General features: G+C 40.6%; 2 protein-coding genes across 2 annotated transcripts; both read left to right on the forward strand.

The window, feature by feature from the left end:
• The first annotated feature begins 1,637 nt into the window (after positions 1–1,637).
• Positions 1,638–9,147, forward strand: LOC129177571 (ras-related protein Rab-6B-like). Its single transcript, XM_054768829.1, has 8 exons — positions 1,638–1,914; positions 4,933–4,991; positions 5,377–5,430; positions 5,899–6,004; positions 6,097–6,208; positions 6,292–6,385; positions 7,143–7,209; positions 8,186–9,147. The coding sequence occupies exons 1-8, from the start codon at positions 1,653–1,655 to the stop codon at positions 8,248–8,250; spliced, it is 819 nt and encodes a 272-aa protein (XP_054624804.1). The 5' UTR covers positions 1,638–1,652; the 3' UTR covers positions 8,251–9,147.
• Positions 9,148–9,290: 143 nt separating this feature from the next.
• On the forward strand, positions 9,291–19,476 carry aire (autoimmune regulator). Its single transcript, XM_054768660.1, has 13 exons — positions 9,291–10,748; positions 11,360–11,528; positions 11,867–11,974; positions 12,377–12,436; positions 12,534–12,653; positions 12,783–12,886; positions 13,456–13,616; positions 13,679–13,748; positions 14,426–14,506; positions 14,586–14,704; positions 15,535–15,613; positions 15,837–15,908; positions 16,305–19,476. Exons 1-13 carry the CDS (start codon positions 10,602–10,604, stop codon positions 16,383–16,385), a joined length of 1,371 nt encoding a protein of 456 aa, XP_054624635.1. The 5' UTR covers positions 9,291–10,601; the 3' UTR covers positions 16,386–19,476.
• The last annotated feature ends 841 nt before the right edge of the window (positions 19,477–20,317 follow it).

A 20,317-nucleotide genomic window follows, 5' to 3' on the forward strand; every position in this document is an offset into this window, starting at 1 on the left:
TACAGCAGCAAAAGCAGAGTACAAGAGCGCAAAAGAGCATAGAAAGTGCAAAGTCAAAGTAATACAAATCAAGAAGTTATATACACTATTTACAGCTATGTACGTGTTGATTAGCCACAGGTTTATCGCACGGTTATTGTACTTTTTATTGCACGGTTTATTGCATGGTTATTGTACAGGATTATTGGAGCAGTTTATATTATGGAGTCTGACAGCTGCAGGAAGGAAAGACCTGCGATGTCTCTACTTCACACACTTTGGATGTATCATCCTGTCACTAATTGAGCTCCTTAGTGCAGTGAGTGTGTGTTGGAGGGGGTGGGAGTCTCTGTCCATCATGGAGTACAGCTTGGATATCATCCTCCTCTTGCCCACCTCCTCCACCTGTTCCAGAGGACGTCCCAGAGAGACAGAGCTGGCCTTCTTTATCAAGTTTGTCCAGCCTCTTCCTGTCAGCTGCTGTGATGCTGAGTAAGAACTCTAGAAGCACTCCTTCACAACTCTCCCATCAGTGAAAGACGTTTTGTTTTGCTCCACTTTTCATACAGTCCTTAGTGAACACTCATTTGCACGTTGCTGTACTGTAAATTAATGTGCTATGACTCATACTGGGCTCTAAGCGATGTTATTTCCCGCGCTCTCACATCAGACTTCGGTGGATACTTCCCCCTTGAATTACCTGTTTTTTTTGCCAGGTTGTCTCGTCACATTTCCGCTTTTGACCAGCGCTACAGTTTCAGAGAATATGACACAGGAGCTTGGCACGGGATTATGGAAGGATGAACATGTATCGTCCATCCATTCACTTTTAAATGTTCAGTTTTCTTGATCAACTGTTCTAACTTTTGAGCAGGCCATGCTTCTCATTCGCTCGGCCATCAAACAAACAATTTCATCGGCTCATTTTTGAGTGACGTCACTGCATTTGCTGTGATGCAACCGGAATAACTGAAGTAATTACGCCCGCAAACTGCCGCTATGGGTCCATGAGCATGATTATATGTTATTATATTTCCCATTAACTTTAATTGGTCACGGGTCTGTAAAGGACCATCACTGGGCCAGGATCCAGTTCGAGGACCGCCATTTGGTGATGGCTGCCTTATCACAACCTTTGGCGCACTTAGTATCAACCGGCTCCTTAAGACAGCTTAGGGGGGCCAAGCTTGGTAAAAGGACATCTGACCAGAAGTGCCTCGGACTTGCTCCTGCACTCGTGGTACATGAAACTGTTAAAATTGACCTATCGTTTCCGAGTCTTATTTGGAAGAATTAAAGATTACGAACAAACAGTGACAACAACTTTCAGTGCAAAAGTGTGTGAGTTTATTAGCTAGCAGGCTACTTACTGGTTACTGGTTCTTGGGGGACGATGGGCTGCACCATTATGACAGGGGTGGTTAGGACTGTTTCATTGATGCCAACGGTGAAAATGCATCCCTGTTTTGTGTATACTAGAAGAAAACAGTATTAGATGAGTATTGGTCTTAAATGTTATGTTTTGTTGCCCACAACTGCACATTTCTAATGTGAAAAAGGAGATAATGACCTTCTATGTCAGCCATGCATAATTAACGTGCATCTCGTCCACTTTCAGCTTCCAATGGACCAAAAAAAAGGTGAGGGATGGATGAAAATAGGTGAGGTCGCGCATGCGTATTTGCCTCGCCCAACTGACAGGACGACGCCGAGCTGCATCCCCATCATTCGAAGAGGAGAAGAAGAAGAGGAGGAAGAAGAAGAAGAACATCCACCTCTCGCTCCTCCCATCACTGCCACGGAAAGGGAGACGTCGAGACATATTTTCGGCTAAAATAATCCGCTTTCCCCCCCACCCTGCCGTCATGTCAGCTGGAGGAGATTTGGGGAACCCCCTGCGGAAATTCAAACTCGTCTTTTTGGGAGAGCAGAGCGGTGAGTCACAAACAGCCCCCGACTGACCCCCTCCCTGTCCCCCAACCCTACCTTCATGCCTCCACATATATGATCAAGATCATGCATGTAATATGCAGTATATAGTGTGGTTATCTTTTCCTCCATTATGTTTTGCAATACGAAAGAAGAGGGGAGCTGGGGGGGACGCATGCGCAATAACTGCACAATTTCTCACATAATCTCACCAATATATGTTAAAATGCGTATATGATTCTTCGCACAAATTGCTGTTACTTAACCTTATTATACCACGAGGGGTGTTGGGATGTGCTGCAGTGGCCCACAAACACAACCTACCCCCTTTTATTTTATTTTTATTCCATCCATACACCTTTAAATCCATTATAAAGCATGCAAATATGGCACTCTATGATACCATAGCGTTATTTGTCCATGGGCGAGTTAATAAGCAGTCCCCATGTGTCTCAGTCCGGGACACACCCAAAGGCTGCTGCTGATGTCTGTTTCTGCAGCCCCCAGCCTGTCTCGCTCTCTCTCATAAATAAACAAATAACAGCAGCATGGTGGACATTACACAATATTATTAAGACGTCTGTGTGTCAAAGATGCTGGATGACTGTGTTTGTGCAGTGTTTGTCATGTGATGCAGTGCAGATCGATAATGAGCCAACAAAAGCAGTAGCAGTGCAACCAACCCATAAGGATCAGCCTCAACAACAAAGAGTAAAAACCATGCATTAACAGTGTATGGTTTGACATTGTCAGGATGTGTATGTGGCCTGGTGCGGCAATGTTACTGTCCTTGGTGCTAAATGGAGGCCCTGCTGTGGCCACTGCCCGTCATCCAAAACCATTTTTGTGTGAATGTGTGTGTGAGGGGGGGCCTATTTAAGGGTGGACGCTTCTGGGTGGGATGTCAGCAACCCCCCCCCCCAAAAAAAAATGGGGCAAGTCAGGCCCACCCTGAACCCTGAAATCAGCATTTATAATAATAATTTTTGGAGCATTAAGTTGTAATACAGGGGTGTCCAAAGTGCGGCCCCGGGACCATTTAATGCTCATGACTTTTTTTTTTAATTGGCCCTTGGCACAGTCTAAAAATACAATAAATCAAGAAAACTAAAAAACAGAGCAGTAAAAATGTAAAAAATAATAAGAAGAAGAATAAAGACGATGTGTTCAAGGGATAGTTCGGATTTTTAGACATGAAGTTGTATGACATTCCCATCAGCAGTGTAGTCCATCAATGCCGACTTACCCCTCCACTTGGTCCCGTGAGCCCAGTTGTGGTTGGATTTCGGTGATGACGAACATAGTTCCGGTTAATTGCAGGGGTTACTTAAGTAAGGACTTTGGCTTGATGAAGATGCATCCTCCACGAGCATCCCTGCCATCTTGTTTACATACGTGTTCCACAGCGGATGAAGATGCGCTTCATCACATACACAACAATGGACAGCCGTAATACGACGTCAGAGAAAGTAAAGCCAAGCGATTTGTGAGGTTTGATTTTTTTCGAGGAGGCACTTTTTTCATGCAAATGTATCACTCTTTCGAACGCATATTGTTTTGAAAAGCCAAACGCTTTACTTCAGCAACCTCAATAATTAAACCGGAACTACAGTACGTTTCTGATCTCTGAAATTCGACCAGAACTGGGCTCACGGGACCAAGTGGGGGGCAAGTCACCGTTGATGCACTACACTGCTGATGGGGATGTCATACAACTTCATGTCAGAAAATTCAAACTTGCATCAAGTTATAATATAAAGAGGAAAAATCGCATCAATTTTAAAAATTAATGGACAAAAAAGTTGTTATATGAGAAACAAACAAAACAAAGAATACACCTGCAGTTTTGTTCTTTGCATCTTTGCATATCTCCCTGGGTCGGTTTAAAAAATGTAAAAGTGGCCCCCACATCCTTTGAGTTTTCAGTATGCGCCCCTTGGTGGAAAACGTTTGGACACCCCTCTTGTAGAACTACAAATAAACGTTACAATTATATGAAAATAAGAGGGCTGTCATGAGACACTCAGTTGACAAGATGTGACGATACACAAGATTGGGTCTACGAGAACGATGCGAGACGAGATTTTAACATTACTTTTCAGAAAAGGACAATGAAAAAATATGAAAAATTTATAACAATATTTCACAATATACAAATTTAATTTGTACTACGTTGCCTTGCATTGCTCCTCACAAGGCTACACTCTTCTGCACTCTGTGTGTATGCTCCCGGCCCCACCTCCGCCCATCGAGAGAAAGAGACTATGACTGACAAAAGGTCTCACTCCATTCATGCCGTTGTTCTATGGAACAAACACGCCAAGATGCTGAAACCAATGCACAGAGTGAACTCTATCGTCGCAGGCCTATTGCGCAAGAAATCTTGTCATGTTTTAATCTCCCGAGATCTTGTGACACGAGATCTTGTGACAGACCTAGAAAATAATATGAGTAAATAAATCATAATTTTATTAGAATAAAACAGTATAAAGGAATATAATCATTTTACACAAATGAAAGTGAAGTCATAATATTACAAGGTGGAAAAAAACAACATTTTTAAGAGAATTAAGTGATTTGATTCAAGTCATAGTTTTCTGAGAAAAAATCTGGATATTAAGAGAAAAATAATGTTGCAATATGACAAGGAAAAAGTTATTGCAACAGTTAACAGTTATTAAAATTATTACAACAAAAAGAATCCCAACATAGTGAGGAAAAAAAAGTCAAAATTTCACAAGTTATTAGGATTAAGTCTTACTATTACAAGAAAAAAAGTAATTTCATGAGCATAAAGTTGTAATATTATGAGAAAAAAGTAATAATTTTATAAGAATCCCCAAACAATATAACTTCTATGAGAATAAAGTCATCACTAGAATACCACAATAAATACATCCACATCCACTGCTCATTGGGTGCTAACCCAAAATGTACACGTCCTTGATCAGTTTATGAATGTTACATTTTCTAAGCCTATTGTTGGGAACTGACAGGAAATTCAATGTGTATGCTCTGTTGCAGTGGGAAAAACGTCTCTCATCACCAGATTCATGTATGACAGTTTTGACAACACTTACCAGGTGAGACCCCAAACTATATACTAGTAGTAAGAACATTGAGAGAGACAGATACTAATTAAAAATAAGGTTGTATCATTGAGGTAATATTGAAGATTCTCTAATAAGACAAGACTGGCTCATGTTGCCTTTCCTATTGTCCCTTTCCCTAAGACAATACAAATGATTTTGCAGCAATTGTGTTGTTATCAAAAGAAGATAGTGCTCACAAATATTCTGATAAGAAATTAATATGCTTTTATCTCTCCCTTTCCTGACTGATTAAGCCCAGAGGACAATAAAAAATGAACCACATTAGGTTCATCCATTGTTCCAGCGTTTATCTTTTGTCTTTTTGTCATTAATGAAGACTTTGATGTAAATTACCCCTTTTCCTTCTTTGTCACAGGCCACTATTGGTATCGACTTCTTATCAAAGACCATGTACCTGGAGGACCGAACGGTAAGTTGATTTCATTTGGGTCTATGAATGCAATATTTTTGCATTAAAATATTAACTTTAGTATTTCTTTTCTAATACATTTTCCTTAGTTTTATAATAATGGCATACAATTTTTCTTTTGTTAGTTTTATGCATAATTGTTCCATTATCTTTATTACCTCTGTTTGCTGATTGGCTGGGACAAGTCATATGGCTCCGCTGCGCAATAGGGAAGCATTTGAACACATTTCCTTGCTGGTGACATGTCAGCGAGTGGGTGGAAAAATGACAACAAACGCCACAGTTTCCTCTCACGTTTGACTAATCCGTGATTGGATTTAATTGCTGCTCTCGTCACAGACTAACACAATCACTTAAAGGTTATTTTTGCTGCTAATGGCATCAGTGCTTTAACTTTCTAGTCCTCCGTAATGCTCAGTATTTATCTGCACAGTGTAATATATAGTCCGTATATGTGCACATGTGTAGGTAAGGCTGCAGCTGTGGGATACAGCGGGGCAGGAGCGCTTCAGGAGCCTCATCCCCAGCTACATACGAGACTCCACGGTGGCCGTGGTGGTCTATGACATCACAAGTGAGCAGCTTGTTTCTATTGTGTGTGTGTCCCTGACTGTATTGATTGTACGTCAGTGCGAACAAAAAGATCATAAAAATGTGCCTCCGTAGACATCAACTCATTCCAGCAGACTTGTAAATGGATCGATGATGTGAGGACGGAGAGAGGAAGTGACGTCATCATCATGCTGGTGGGCAACAAGACGGACCTGGAGGAGAAGAGGTGAGGCACATCAGACAGTGGAGATGCTCTTTTTTTTTAACAAGCAGTCAGGATTCTGAAAGAGGTGTGCTGTTCTTCGGCAGGCAAATCACCATTGAGGAGGGCGAGCAGCGAGCCAAAGAGCTCAACGTCATGTTCATCGAGACCAGCGCCAAGACAGGCTGCAATGTCAAACAGGTGATTACAGCATTTCGCAGCGCTACCAAGGTGACCCACTCACATAAAATACAGTGTATTAATATATTATATTACTGTTTACTTGATTTTATATACATATTTGCAGCCATTTTAAAAAACAGCTTTCAGTAATGTTGATACACTGGCATGTTTATTTGTATTCAAGAGGATGCTAATGACACCTCTCAACGATAGAGGGAGCCCTAGAGCAAAACATCCCAATTGGTATTCATTAGTGCCAAATAAACATAGACAAACTTCACAATTTATATTATTATGTTATATGCCATTACAAAGCTAGCATTTAATATACTAAACAATGAGCGTATTTTAATTTAGTTTAATTGTTTTTCATTTTTAATTTTTTTACTTGCGACATTTGCTAGCATGGCTTTCTCACTGCAAGCCCCAGAACGGACGCTCATTTAAGTTAAGTTTATGAAACCAATCAGTGGTGTATTTTACAGATATGAAACAAACGTTACAAGTAATTCAACATTCTCGAAAATGTGTAGTTCACTAGCGGCTTCTAGCTTACATGGCTATGAGCGTGACTACGGCAAACGTTGAGGGTCAAAAGCTATTACCCAAATTAGTAAGTGAGATAGCATACCTAGCGCGACCTAATGTTCAATAGCACTCATAATAAATACTTTAGTGTTGACATATCTGCAGCGTAACACAAACGATTAGCATTTTGCTTTTGCCGTCTTCTTCATGCACTTCTTCTCTCTGACGTTTTCTTCTCTGCGCCAAGCTGTTTCGTCGTGTTGCAGCAGCTCTTCCCGGGATGGAGAGCCTGGACGATGCCAATCCTGAAGGCAGTATCCTTGATATCACGAATACTGATGAGAGAGAAATGTTGGCTTGTTTTATTTTTAATCTGTGGAGTTCTTTTTTGGCTAGACATACTGACATACTGTAGCTTTGGCCACAATGCCTGTCACTACACGATCCAACCGCAAACGCAATCGGTTCTGCACGTGCGCGAGACCTACGTCAATTCCTCCTTTCGCAAATTTTTATGAGAGCACTTCTTGTGATGTCACGTGCTATTATTTTTTAAATGTATGAACATGAACGGTCAATAACCATACTTCTTATATCTAATATATCGGGTTATTTTCTTAGTGACTCTTATTAAAAGACTTCGCTAGTATGCAGTTGTTTCTATCGTCTTTATTCACCAATACTAAGCTTTGTAAAAACTTACAATGCACGTAGCGCAAGCGCAGATGCGCCACAGATGTAAACATCATATCTGGTTACGCATAATATACATGAATAAATAGAAATACAATACACCATATAAAACAAAACATAAAATGGCGTGATATTCGAATGGAAACAACGAAAAGAAGAGTGCAATGATGGAGTCATCGAGAGGATTCAGCTATTTTTTTTTTCTAAACGTAGAAATAGCATCCATCCAAACATATCTTGCTAACAAATGCTTTTGTCTGTATTTTTTCTGGTAAATTATTGGAATCAAGAAAAGAGGGCTTCTAATTTAGCCACTTGCACCATGGATATGATATAAGAAATAAACCATTATGTTGTAATTTCACCAGTCTTAATAACGTGACGTATATTGCACATGCTTATAGTGTTGTTGCACATGCCCACAACAAATGGGCTTTCCTGACACTGACTGCCGAAAAATAGGCCGACCGGTGGTAGATGCATTCTGTATGTGCGTGGAACCGATCACGTTTCCGGTGCGGATCACGTGGTGACACTGCCATCTAGAGAATATTTGGTGTATTACAAATATTACTTCCTTAACTGGCGCCTTCTTAGTGATCGACATCAAGCTGGACAAACCAGCAGAGCCGAGCGTCCCCGAGGGCGGGTGCTCATGTTAATACAGAGCTGTGATTGGTCAGCTACCCTTCACACCATAAGGCTTGTTGTGTTGCTTAACTACTACTGGTTAGCTTCCAGTTAATTGGGACATTCGATGTATCTGATTGGACAAATCAAAAGTTCAAACTCTCAATCAGTTGTTCAGTTGTAAAATATTGTATACTTTGTCAATATGTAAGTGACAGGAGGACAAAAAAGTGGGGGATGGAAATAAAAAAACAATGCAGAAAAGGAACACAACTGCTAAACGAAAAAGGGAGTTTCTTTTCGCTGTTATGTTTTGTATTTTTTTATATATAAAAAGGGAAAGCACCAAAAATGATGCCTAAGCATAACAGGAGATGTATTTGGGGGGATGTTGGTCTGCCATTTTCCAAAACGGCTGAACACGTTTGAATGTCTGCAGCACGCATGCACGCTGATCTTTAGTCATTTTTTTAACCTTTTGACCCTTTGCCTGCCTTTCCAGTGATCCTCCTACTCTGGGCGGCGGCTGACTTCTCTTTGAATGTTTTCTAGCATCTTCTCTCTTGATAGCATCATTCCCACACCACTTCCTGTAGGCGCATTTAACGGTAGCTGTGAAAACGTGGCACTCTCGATCTCTCTATGGTTTGAACTTTTATAGAAACAAATTGTACTGTGCTTTGAAAATATTAATTATAATAATTATTATAATAATAATGTACACTCAAAAAAAAATCCGTCAACTATTGCCTCCTCCTCTTTCTTCCCCGTCCCCTCATCCCGGATGTGCACATACATATAACGATCCACTGTAATGCACTGCAACACTGTATATAATAATGTAATATGTATGTTGTGAACGTCCTCTCTGTACAAGTGGTCCTTGTTCACCAGTATGAATAATGTAATAATGTTTCATGATTAATAAATGACAGATTAAAGGGCTTCACTCTCCTAACTATCAACACACAGTGCGCCAACATGCTTTCTTATACACACTTTCACAGTTGGGACTTTACAGGTTAAAGATTGCATTTTTTCTTTTTTTTTTTTTTAAAGTGTCGTGCAATGAAGAGCTGAAATTTGTTAAATAGCTTTAGCGCCACTTTAGCTCCATTTCAGCTCCGCTACATGGACAAAAAAATGGGTCACACTTCCTAATCTGTTATTATGTTCAAATCAAATTAAACCATTACCATTACCATTGTTCATAATTCTATTAATTATTCACATTCTCTTTCATTTTCCCTTCCAATATGTTGTCCAAATTACGTCCTACATTATGTTTGTAGTCAATCTGATTTTATTAATTCTGGAAAAAAAAAGTTTGTGGAAAAGCTGCCATCCTCACTGTACTTTGTATTGTCTCGTACTGCTGCTTTTTACAGCAAGAGGGCGTGCTGGCCCAACGTGAACTGCAATTGCCTGGTTATTTTTTTTGTTTTATTGTGTTCCATTTGATTCATTCATTAATTCATTCATGTTCTGCCATTTGTTTTGTTGATATCATAGATAAGCTGTAGCCTTTCCCAGATGAGAGGGTACACCCTAAACTGGATGGCAGTCATCCACAAGGCTTATTTTTATATGTTTATTTAGTTGATTCATTATCCATCCATCCATTTTTTTCCACTTATCAGGGTCCAAGTCGCAGAGGCAACAGTCTCAGTAGTAGTCTCCTGCCACCTCTTCCAGTCTCACCGGGAGGACAACAACGTGTTCCCAGGCCGGCTGTGCGACATAATCCCTCAAGCGTGCCCTAGGTCTGCTGTGGGGCCTCCATGCCTGGAACACCTCACCAGAGAGGCGTTCAGGAGGCATCCGGACTAGATGCGTAAGCCAACTCAACTGGCTCCTCTAATTTAATTTTATGTATTATATTTGACCTTTTACTTATTTTTATTTTATTTTATCTTATGGAGTATTGGGCTGTTTAATTTAACTTAGGTGTGATTTTTTTTTTATATATATTTTTTACATACAGAAACGATTTTGATAAAGAATAATTAGTGTTTTGGCTGGATGTGATTCTTCAATGAACTTTTTTCTGCCGTCAATTGGGTGGTGAATGTGGTTTTTGGAGAACCTGACAGTTCTGGGGGAACTGGGCTGGAAAGAACCTTTTAAGAGCAATAAACTGACGCTGTGATGTGAGGTATTCCCCTGGCTGGATGCCATGTCACTTGATCCCCTTTCTGGGTCTCCGTGTGGATAGACCGTTTATATTCGTGCTGCAATGTCACAAATTAGTTGATTTGTCTACATTAATGCATTTTTGCTTCCCTTTTCCTCCCTGAAGCCACGCCTCCTCCATCTAAAAGACCACTTAAGTGCTCTTAGTTAAGTCCCCTCACATTGTCTGACACTTCCCTTTAAGTGGATCATGTCCAGAGTGGAGACCCTCAAGGACACAAAGCTGGGCTTGCTCTTAAAGGGCCTTCGTACTGACATCGCCATGGCCGTGGATGACGCCTTCCCTCTGGTTCATGGCCTGGCTGATAAAAACATCATCAGTGAGCAACTGCTGAAGGTGAGACACACCTAATCTCAACCACTCATGTCCGACGTACCGGTTAATAGTGTTTCTCCAAACTTTTCTTGAGAATTAACTGCAAATTCGGAGACATAACATTATTTACGTATTATGAACTTTGCGAACTATATGTTTATGAACTAATATTTGAAATATATAGATAATATATTGATGAGTGTAATATTTATTATTCGTATAATAAAAAATCATAACATAAAATGATTTGACTGTTTTATTTTTACTTTAATGCAATAAATCCTGTCCAATTTTGGTCAACTTTATTGTATTAATGAATACTATATTATTTCCAAAATGAAATGAAATGAAATGCTTCCAGGTTGTCATGCATGACATGACAAAGCGTACATGCAAAAATGTTTATTTTTGAAAAATATAGAAACAACATTTTGAATTTGCCCCATCCCCTGCACCCTTCTCATTAATTTTTTTTTTTAATTCATTGAACAACATAAAACATGAATTTAAAAAAAAGCTTCTTGCCTGTTGTGTTTCTTTCCATCGTAGCTACAGTACGTGTCACGCACTACTCATGATGCTTGTGTGGATGCATCCAGTCTGCAGATTTATCTCTTTGTATGAATTGTAAGGACACGCTGGAGAAGGAGGGTACAGAAGGGATCCACAAGGCCATGTACTCGCTGCTTTCCTGGGTGCTGGAGCAAAGTCTTTCCACCATCCAGGCCTTCTGGAGGAACTTGAACAAGGCCTACAACCTGGACAGCTACCCTAAGCTGCGACCTCTGCTCGCTAGTCCTAGTATGTAACGTTTAAGGACCACCAGTGGCTCTCACCGAAGTTCAAAACACATCCTTTTTAATTTAATGGACTTATATGTCACTTTTTGGGGGCGGCATGGCTCAGGTGGTAGAGTGGTCGTCTCCCAACCTGAAGGTTGCGGGTTTGATCCTCCATCCTCCCGTGATCATGTCGAAGTATCCTTGGGCAAGATACTGAACCCCCAGTTGCTCCTGATGCTGCGTCATCAGTAGGTAAATGTGCTTGCAGTGTCAAAGCGTTTTTGCGTGCCTTGGTGGTGGAAAAGCGCTATACAAGTGAAAGAACATTTACCATTTTTGAATGACTGATGGTTGCAGGCAGTAGTGCAAGTTTTCAAGGCAACAAGAGTCACAGCAAGAAGAGGAGCCACAAGGACAGAGATGATCAACACTCACTGTATCGCTCTTCTGCAAATGATGGACAAGGTAAAGAATACCTCCTCCAAGGAAATTTGTTATAGTGAGGAGGATTACACAAAAACTGCTGAACCAACTTCCAGAAAACTGTCTAAAAGGAAGGAACGTATGGCAAGGAATTACCCATTGAAAATAATAATATTAATGTATATACAATGTATATGATAAGCGCTTTTGTAGGTATTCAAATACACTAAAAGAAAAATGTATTTTTTTTGCTACTATTACTTGTACTTTTCACACTGTAAAATAAGCAATTTTAATTAATTTGTTGTCATTTTAATTTTAAAAATATAATTTAATGTTAAAAAACGTTTCAACCTTAATGTCTCAATGAATAACACATGAAATTAAAAATTGATAACAAAATGTCTACATAGTTACTCAAAAATGTTGTTTTATTTCCTCTAGGGGGGAAAATGAAGCTGTACCGAGTGAAGAGTGAAGCTCCTCCCCAGCAGGCAACATCTGGTAATACTGTAGTCATTTAAATCCAATTTTTTAAAACAAGTAATGCAAAGTGACGCTCGCTACTATTTGCTCTGTTTAACCGTCAAATATGTGTCAGTGTCGGTCCAAAAGGGAACCCCCTCCTCTTCATCTGCTGCCATCTCCACCGGTGAACTGTCAAAGCACGGCTCCTCCAGAGAGAAGATCAAAATCAAGCATCAAGTGTTTGGCTCTGATGGTAGTCACCACCAAGTGTTTTTAATTAGTCGCCTTTAAATGAAAATTCTAAAAGATTCAACCCCTTAAATGACAATGTAATGAATCAACAGCTGCATGTGATGAGATTTACTTGAACTGTGCTCCTCAGGTTCTTCAAGGAAGTGCATTAAAGTTGGAGGAGAGCTCTACAAATGTCAAGAGCTGAAATCCAAAGCTGCCATGACAACATTACACCAACAGAGGGAGACAGAAGTAGGCTTGTCCAGCTAGCTCGTTTGATAGTGAGCTTGCTAGATAGCTACATATGTTTATGGTTATGTAACAGTATGTTATGTTATGCGATGTTATAAGTTATGCTATATGTTGTGTTCTAGTGAGCTTGCTAGATAGCTACATATGTTTATAGTTATGTAACAGTATGTTATGTTATGCGATGTTATATGTTATGCTATATGTTGTGTTCTAGTGAGCTTGCTAGATAGCTACATATGTTTGTAGTTATGTAACAGTATGTTATGTTATGCGATGTTATAAGTTATGCTATATGTTGTGTTCTCGTGAGCTTGCTAGATAGCTACATATGTTTATAGTTATGTAACAGTATGTTATGTTATGCGATGTTATAAGTTATGCTATATGTTGTGTTCTAGTGAGCTTGCTAGATAGCTACATATGTTTGTAGTTATGTAACAGTATGTTATGTTATGAGATACGATATGTTATGCTATATGTTGTGTCATGCTATATGTTGTGCTATGCTAGGTTATGTTTATTCTTGTGTTTGTGTTTGCATCATGTTTACTCCATATGTGTGTATGCAGAGTCACCGCAATGATGACGAGTGTGCCGTGTGCAAAGATGGAGGTGAGCTGATATGTTGTGATGGATGTCCTCAAGCTTTTCATCTCACCTGCCTGGACCCTCCACTCTCAGCCATACCCATGTCAAGTGCACACTTTAAACAAACAAAACTACACATACAGTATGTTAGCATAGTTCCATGTGTGTACAGTTTAAGTTACTGACTTACTTTTGGACCTACAGTGGCTCTTGGCAGTGCAACAGCTGCAGTGGCAGATCAGGGAAAAAGCAGAAAACACAGCAAGCTTTGCAGGCAAGTATCGAAAGAATAATGTGTACATTTACTTAAAAATGATGTTAGATAATCCCGACTAATTAATCATGTCAGTAACTAAATATGATTTACGGGTTCTTTCACGAACCGCTCATGTCTTTTTTTACCCCTTGGCGCCACTGTAGTTCATTGGTGGCAATACAAAAGGAAATCAAAGAAAGACATATTAACTTATTAATAATAATAAAGTTGGCTGCTTAATCATAATAATAATTAATAATATATTCTATGCCACTTATCCTCACTAGGGTCACAGGTATGCTGGAGCCTATCCCAGCTGACTTCGGCGAGAGGCGGGGTACACCCTGGACTGGTCGCCAGCCAATGGCAGGGCACATATAGACAAACAACCATTCACACTCACATTCATACCTATGGACAATTTAGAGTCGCCAGTTCTTCTCGATCTCCTGACTGTGTGGCCAACATGCTAACCACACCGTGCACTGTATGCACCTTTTAAAAGAAAAACTGGTCATTCCCACAACTCACAGCCAACAGCAGATGGCATCTGTAAAGCAGAAGTTTATTTGAAGTTTTATTTATTTACAGTTTTTTCCTTTTAAATTCCTGAGGAAAAATGGATCCCAACTTTCCAATTCTCTATCATTTCTTTTGCACTCCAGTGTTTTAATTACTGCTTGTTATCCCTGCAGCCTCAGCAAACCAGCACTAACAACTCCACCATAGACATCTCATGCTTCCCCCTGTTGTCCTCCTCAGCCTCCATAAAAGAGGTAAGTCCTGCATCCCGATGACTCCAAGCATGAAGACGACATTGCACATTTTGTGGCTGAAATGGAATGCAACGTATAGTGCCCAGGTGGAGAGTTGGCGAGCATGAGGGATGCGTGCGGTGTTTGTCACCTGGGAGGAGAACTGACCCGCTGCCTTCAGTGTTCCAAGCGTTACCATCTACGCTGCCACTTCTCCATGTAAGCCTCAGTAGAGCTCCCTGTGGGTTCCTCTTTATTTTTCTCGATTGCGCACTAAGACGAGGATGATTAATAGAGACTAATGGGCGGGAAGTAGAGCCATTCACAGGATGAGAGGAGAGCATGTCGGTGTTTTGCATTAATTGAATAAAATTAAATCACATAATAAAATGAAATAAAATAAAACAATATAACATCCATCCATTTTCTATACCGCTTCATCCTCATTAGGGTCGCGGGGGCATGCTGGAGCCTATCCCAGCTGACTTCGGGCGACAGGAGGGGGTACACCCAGGACTGGTCGCCAGCCAATCGCAGGGCACATATAGACAAACAACCATTCACACTCACAGTCATACCTATGGACAATTTAGAGTCGTCAATTAACCTCACCTGCATGTTTTTGGAATGTGGGAGGAGTACCCGGAGAAAACCCACGCGCACACGGGGAGAACATGCAAACTCCACACAGAAATGCCCAGGAGAGAATAGTTCCTGAGTTCCTGTATTGGCCAACGTGCTAACCACTAGACCACCGTGCGGCCCACAATATAACATAATAAACACAAATAAAACAAATATATACTTTTAAATTATATATGTATTTTTTAATTAAAGAAATGCAAAAAGCGCAAATTTCCACCATTCCAAACAACAAACACCATCCATCCATCTGTTTTGTATGCCACTTATCCTCACTAGGGTCGCGGGTAGGTTGGAGCCTATCCCAGCTGACTTCAGGTCAGAGGCGGGGTACGCCCTGGACTGGTCGCCAGTCAATTGCATATCATCTATCATGTCATAAAAATGTATAAATTTGTGTTTGTCAGTGGGAGAGCCATCTGTTTGTCCTGCTCTAGGACGTGGGTCAGCTCTGCAGAAAAGGCGGTGGAGCCCTCATGTTTACAGGTGGGTCCTCACACCACACTTTTTTAGGTACACCTGCACAATCTGACAGGATACAATAAAAGTTGTGGTTCTCAGAAATTCTCCCTTTAGAAAGTTAATCATCTATAAGAGTGTGATGCAGCGTAGTATCTACTGTACGTCCTGAATAATAAACACATTGTTACACTGATAGCTCTCTAGCAGTGTCAGTTAAAACCGAGGCCGTGTTATTGGATTCCATTAGATTCAGAACACACGCGGCCATGACCAGACCTCATCCATGCATCAAGAAGAACTGGACTCCATCCTGGGAGATGTGAGTGGTGCTCAGTTACACGCGTGATGTAGTTTGTGGCATATGTGGCTGCATAGATCAGAGTCAGATGTGTTGGAGAGTTGTGTTGCATTCTATCTTTAAATGCACGTTCCACGATATTGCTCTCAAGTGAATACTCAAAGTTATTAACTCATAGTTTTAACGCTGTTGTTCTAACAAGTCAAACTCAATTACAAGTAATCTAATTTCTAATGACTCCTCAGTGACCCCAAAACACTGAAAACCAAAGCTGGTGTTCACCAACATGATGAATGTAGTAACAAATTTGAGAGGATTGGTCCAAGATTATGTGCATGCTTACCGTATGATGTCACACTAGGCCTCATTCTAAGTGTGTGTGTGTGTGTGTGTGTGTGTGTGTGTGTGTGTTAACAGGCCTCCTTGGATGGCATCCTACAGTGGGCTTTCCACAACATCCCTCAATCTCATGCAGACACCCGAGGATGCTACCAGTAACTTGGAGTCCAGCCTTTTTCAAGTAGGAGTAATAAAAAAAAACAGAAAGAGTAAATTATGTAAATAATTAAGGAGTACATGTATTACAGTGTTCCCTCGCTACATCGCGGTTTAACTTTCGTGGCCTCGCTGTTTCGTGGATTTTTTTTTTTGGTGCAATTTTGCGTCTTTTTTTTTTTAACAGTGTATGAACGCGCATTGTGTTGTGTGTACCTGTAGTGTACTAGAGCGATCTATCAGTGCTCTGTTGTATGTCTGTTAATCTATTTACTACTGCTACCAGTAGAGGGTGTTGTATACTCATGTGAGAGTAGAAGACATGTGCAGCTGGAGTAAAGATGTCCTCTCTCCACCTTGTCTCAGTGTGTGTTTATGTGCCTGTACTAGCATATTAGGAACCCACAGTAGAGCTACAATAGCCGGCTAAATAAAGAGCCACAACAGTCCTTATTGGTTAAGGCACAACCCGCCCATTGTTTTCTGTGTCCTTGTTGGCTAAAGGAGAACCCTCCCATTATGTTCTGCTTTCTGATTGGCTGTAGATCATTGTCAATCAGTATTCTTCGTGCAGCACTGCCGTGTTTCCTGTTGTATGATTGCTAGCAATCAGCTGGAAGTGACTGTGAACTCTGTATGTTTGCACGTTTTCTCCCCGACAAAACCCACAATGTCGACGAAACGTTCTGCACCCAAAAGGCAGAGGAATCCAACCATCGCACAAAAAGTTGGACTTCTGGACATGCTGAAGGAAGGTCCAAGTTGTGGTGGTAGGGTGCCATTAATCTTTGGTTCAAGGAGGGGGACGAGGAGGAGAAAAATACGATGACAGGAGCAATATGTTTTAACAAGGATACAAAAACGCTTCAGCGGCGCGTCGCCAGGATGAAGAGGGACGGTCAGAGGAGTGAAATACGTGTGAGTCACTTAATCATTTATTGTGTCCAACCTCGTAGGTTGATCATGAAATGCAAATGAAATTTGAACTTTGAGAGTGTAAACAAGAGAGAAATGTGAGAAAATGCTCATGCCTGTCTGAGAAAAGTATATAAAGTGTATGGTGAGGGGTTTTAAGTTGTCTACTTCGCGGTTTTTACTTATTGGGGGCTGTTTTGGGAAGCTATCCCCGCAATAAATGAGGGAACACTGTATTGAACTTTACAGCAAGAATTACAGACAAAGTATGCTACAAAACAGTGACATTTGATGTAAATCAACGAGTGTTCAATGCTTTCCCCACATCGTCACTAATAGACTCACTTAAATGTACTCCATAGGACTACATTTTGGACTCCAAGATTACTTTTTGCACCTTTTTCTAGGAAAAAAGTGACATCTAGTTCCAGGGGTACAAAGTGCACATGTAAGGATACACTAATGTACTTTTTCTAAGAGGTAATGTTACCGGGGTTGAAACATGAACTGACCTCCTCATTTGAGTTTCCTTATGTACAATGCACACCAAACCAAGATACTGCAACCATTATAAATAGTACTCTTGATAATGTTTTAGAAAAAGCAACGGGGGCGAGGGGGCTCATGATGTGGTATTCCATGATGTTAAGACCGGAAACAATTTATTCACATGTATTAAAGTGAATGTGTATTCATTAAGAGAAATGATATGAAGGGACTCATGGAGAGTTATGAACAAATCAAGAGATGGTTGACGGTTCCATTGAGAGCTGATGATAATCAGAGAAAATAAATTCCCGTATGACGTGACATTTTTTTAATGAATTTATGAGCGCCAACTCCTCTACTGATGAACTGCTGCACACATTTGTCAAAACATGCACCCTTACTGTATTGACTGGGCTATTATTATTCTGACAAATACATCACATGGTGGCACTGTTGGCAAACTCTAGAAGTCGGATTGACTTGAAATTTCTCACACAGCTCAATGCGCTCTACAAAATACCCACTGTAACTTCAGAGTGTTGAAGCGAATCTGCAAAAAATATGGTACACACTTTTTAAGGGCACTGAAAGGCTCCTATGTGTAAAGGTTGACTGATTGGTCTTTGGGGTGCACATGTGGGACTTAACAACTAATTGGTCATACGTCATCAACCATTTGTGCAATGACTATACAACTTAGAGGATATCTGTATTACATGTATGCAAGCATCTCTTCCGAAGCACAACCCTTCAGGGGCATCACAAATGTCATTAACCGTCATGTGTCACAAATGAGGACACCCTTTCCTCACATTTTATTTCGATGTGCACCAAACCCCAGTGGGTTTTTGCTATGCCACCTATCCACAAGATTACATGCAAAGCAGCGATTTAGTTTTTGCATAATCCCGATGAAAATAAATAAGTCACAAATGAGCAGTCATGCTTGGCGGAGGCAATAAAAACTGTTTTTTGATGCGAGCAGTTCATAATTAATGCTTTTAATTAGCATAAGCGCTGTTGAAAAGGATGTAAGTGCAACAACTCATCAACTAGACATCCTGGTCGTGCCATAGTTGGCGTAAATAATGCAATCCTAGGTGCGACAATGGCAGTTGCACAATCTCTGTAGATCTGAGGAGGAATTCAGACTCAAATCACAGCAGATGGTTCCAATACAAGAAGGTATGAACCCAGAGAAATGCCTCCGTTTAACAGGAATTCCTCCAAGACTATCACTTAGATGTGGAATGTTGTTTTTGTCATGGGACTTCCAGAGTTTTAGCATGGCTGCCAGATAGGTGGAGCTCCGCCAACCAGCGTGTGCACATTTTACACCCCTCGGTATTTGGTTGTCATGACGACCTCGCTCCTACAGGCCCAAAACAGAGGATGGGAAACACGCTCGTTCCTCAGTGTCTTCAAAAACATCCATCTGTCCATCTGTCATCTGTGCTGCTTATCCAACTGTATGAGAAACATTGACGCCATGAGCGCAACAAATCATCAGATACAGTCATAAGAATGTGTGTCAAAAGGAATAAGTACGCACCAAATTCCTCAGCTTGAGGCCAAAAAGCAGTCTTAAAAAAAAAATCATCCCAGCTGCAGGGCATGCTTTCATGAAAACATCTGCTAACACAGTTTATTCCTTCCTATCATAACTCCCACACTGTGATGTTAGTCAGTATTCCCCCCTCCTTCTTGTACATACCATGCTCTCCACCAAATATTTAAAGTGGCCCTTGTGTTTGGGAAAAAGTTGTCTCTGCTAGATGCCCCCCTCCCTAGACTAAACTACTAAACTAAAACTACATTGAAACAGCTTAAATCCTTACGTGAAGCAGTATTTTGATATAATCCTGGTATGTATCATTACTAGGGATACTCCGATCAGGGTTTTATGCTGCCAATTCCGATACCGATCATCCATGAGTGAGGTTGGCCGATACCGATACCGATCACATGGATTAACTGTACATTTTTCAATTTATTTATGTTTTATTGGCCATTAGACAATACCGAGGGCCTCTGGCAAATAGGTAATTATTAAAAAAATAAACTTTTGGCTGGATTGTCTTTTTTTTGCCTTTGTTTGTGTGAAACCATTTTTGTACTATTTGACACAAACCTGAATTTAATTCAATGCATTTTTTGGAATAATACGAATACATGGGAAATAACTTGTTCAATTATTAATTATTTATTAATTTATTTAAGAGAAATATGGCGAGAACACACCCTGTTTGAAATTGTTTACATCCATGAGCCACTGCTCCCTCTTCTTCTTCCATGAATCCATCCATTTTCTATGCCGCTTCTCCTCATTAGGGCATGCTGGAGCCTATCCCAGCTGACTTCGGGCGACAGGTGGGATACACCCTGGACTGGTCGCCAGCCAATGGCAGGGCACATATAGACACACAACCATTCACACTCACATTCATACCTATGGACAATTTAGAGTCGCCAATTAACCTAACATGCATGTTTTTGGGAATGTGGGAGCAAACCGGAGTACCCGGAGAAAA

This window comes from Dunckerocampus dactyliophorus, chromosome 2 (assembly GCF_027744805.1).
Source record: "Dunckerocampus dactyliophorus isolate RoL2022-P2 chromosome 2, RoL_Ddac_1.1, whole genome shotgun sequence".
In the NCBI taxonomy this organism is placed as follows: Eukaryota; Metazoa; Chordata; class Actinopteri; order Syngnathiformes; family Syngnathidae; genus Dunckerocampus; species Dunckerocampus dactyliophorus.

What these genes read in the sequence shown, in the direction of transcription:
- LOC129177571 (XM_054768829.1), top strand. Translation starts at nt 1,653, where the DNA reads ATGCGTATTTGCCTCGCCCAACTGACAGGACGACGCCGAGCTGCATCC. An exon ending in GTTTTGACAACACTTACCAG is followed by an intron (nt 4,992 to 5,376) that starts GTGAGACCCCAA and finishes TCTTTGTCACAG; the next exon opens with GCCACTATTGGTATCGACTT. An exon ending in ACGGACCTGGAGGAGAAGAG is followed by an intron (nt 6,209 to 6,291) that starts GTGAGGCACATC and finishes GTTCTTCGGCAG; the next exon opens with GCAAATCACCATTGAGGAGG.
- aire (XM_054768660.1), top strand. Translation starts at nt 10,602, where the DNA reads ATGTCCAGAGTGGAGACCCTCAAGGACACAAAGCTGGGCTTGCTCTTA. An exon ending in CTACGCTGCCACTTCTCCAT is followed by an intron (nt 14,705 to 15,534) that starts GTAAGCCTCAGT and finishes TGTGTTTGTCAG; the next exon opens with TGGGAGAGCCATCTGTTTGT. An exon ending in TGGACTCCATCCTGGGAGAT is followed by an intron (nt 15,909 to 16,304) that starts GTGAGTGGTGCT and finishes GTGTGTTAACAG; the next exon opens with GCCTCCTTGGATGGCATCCT.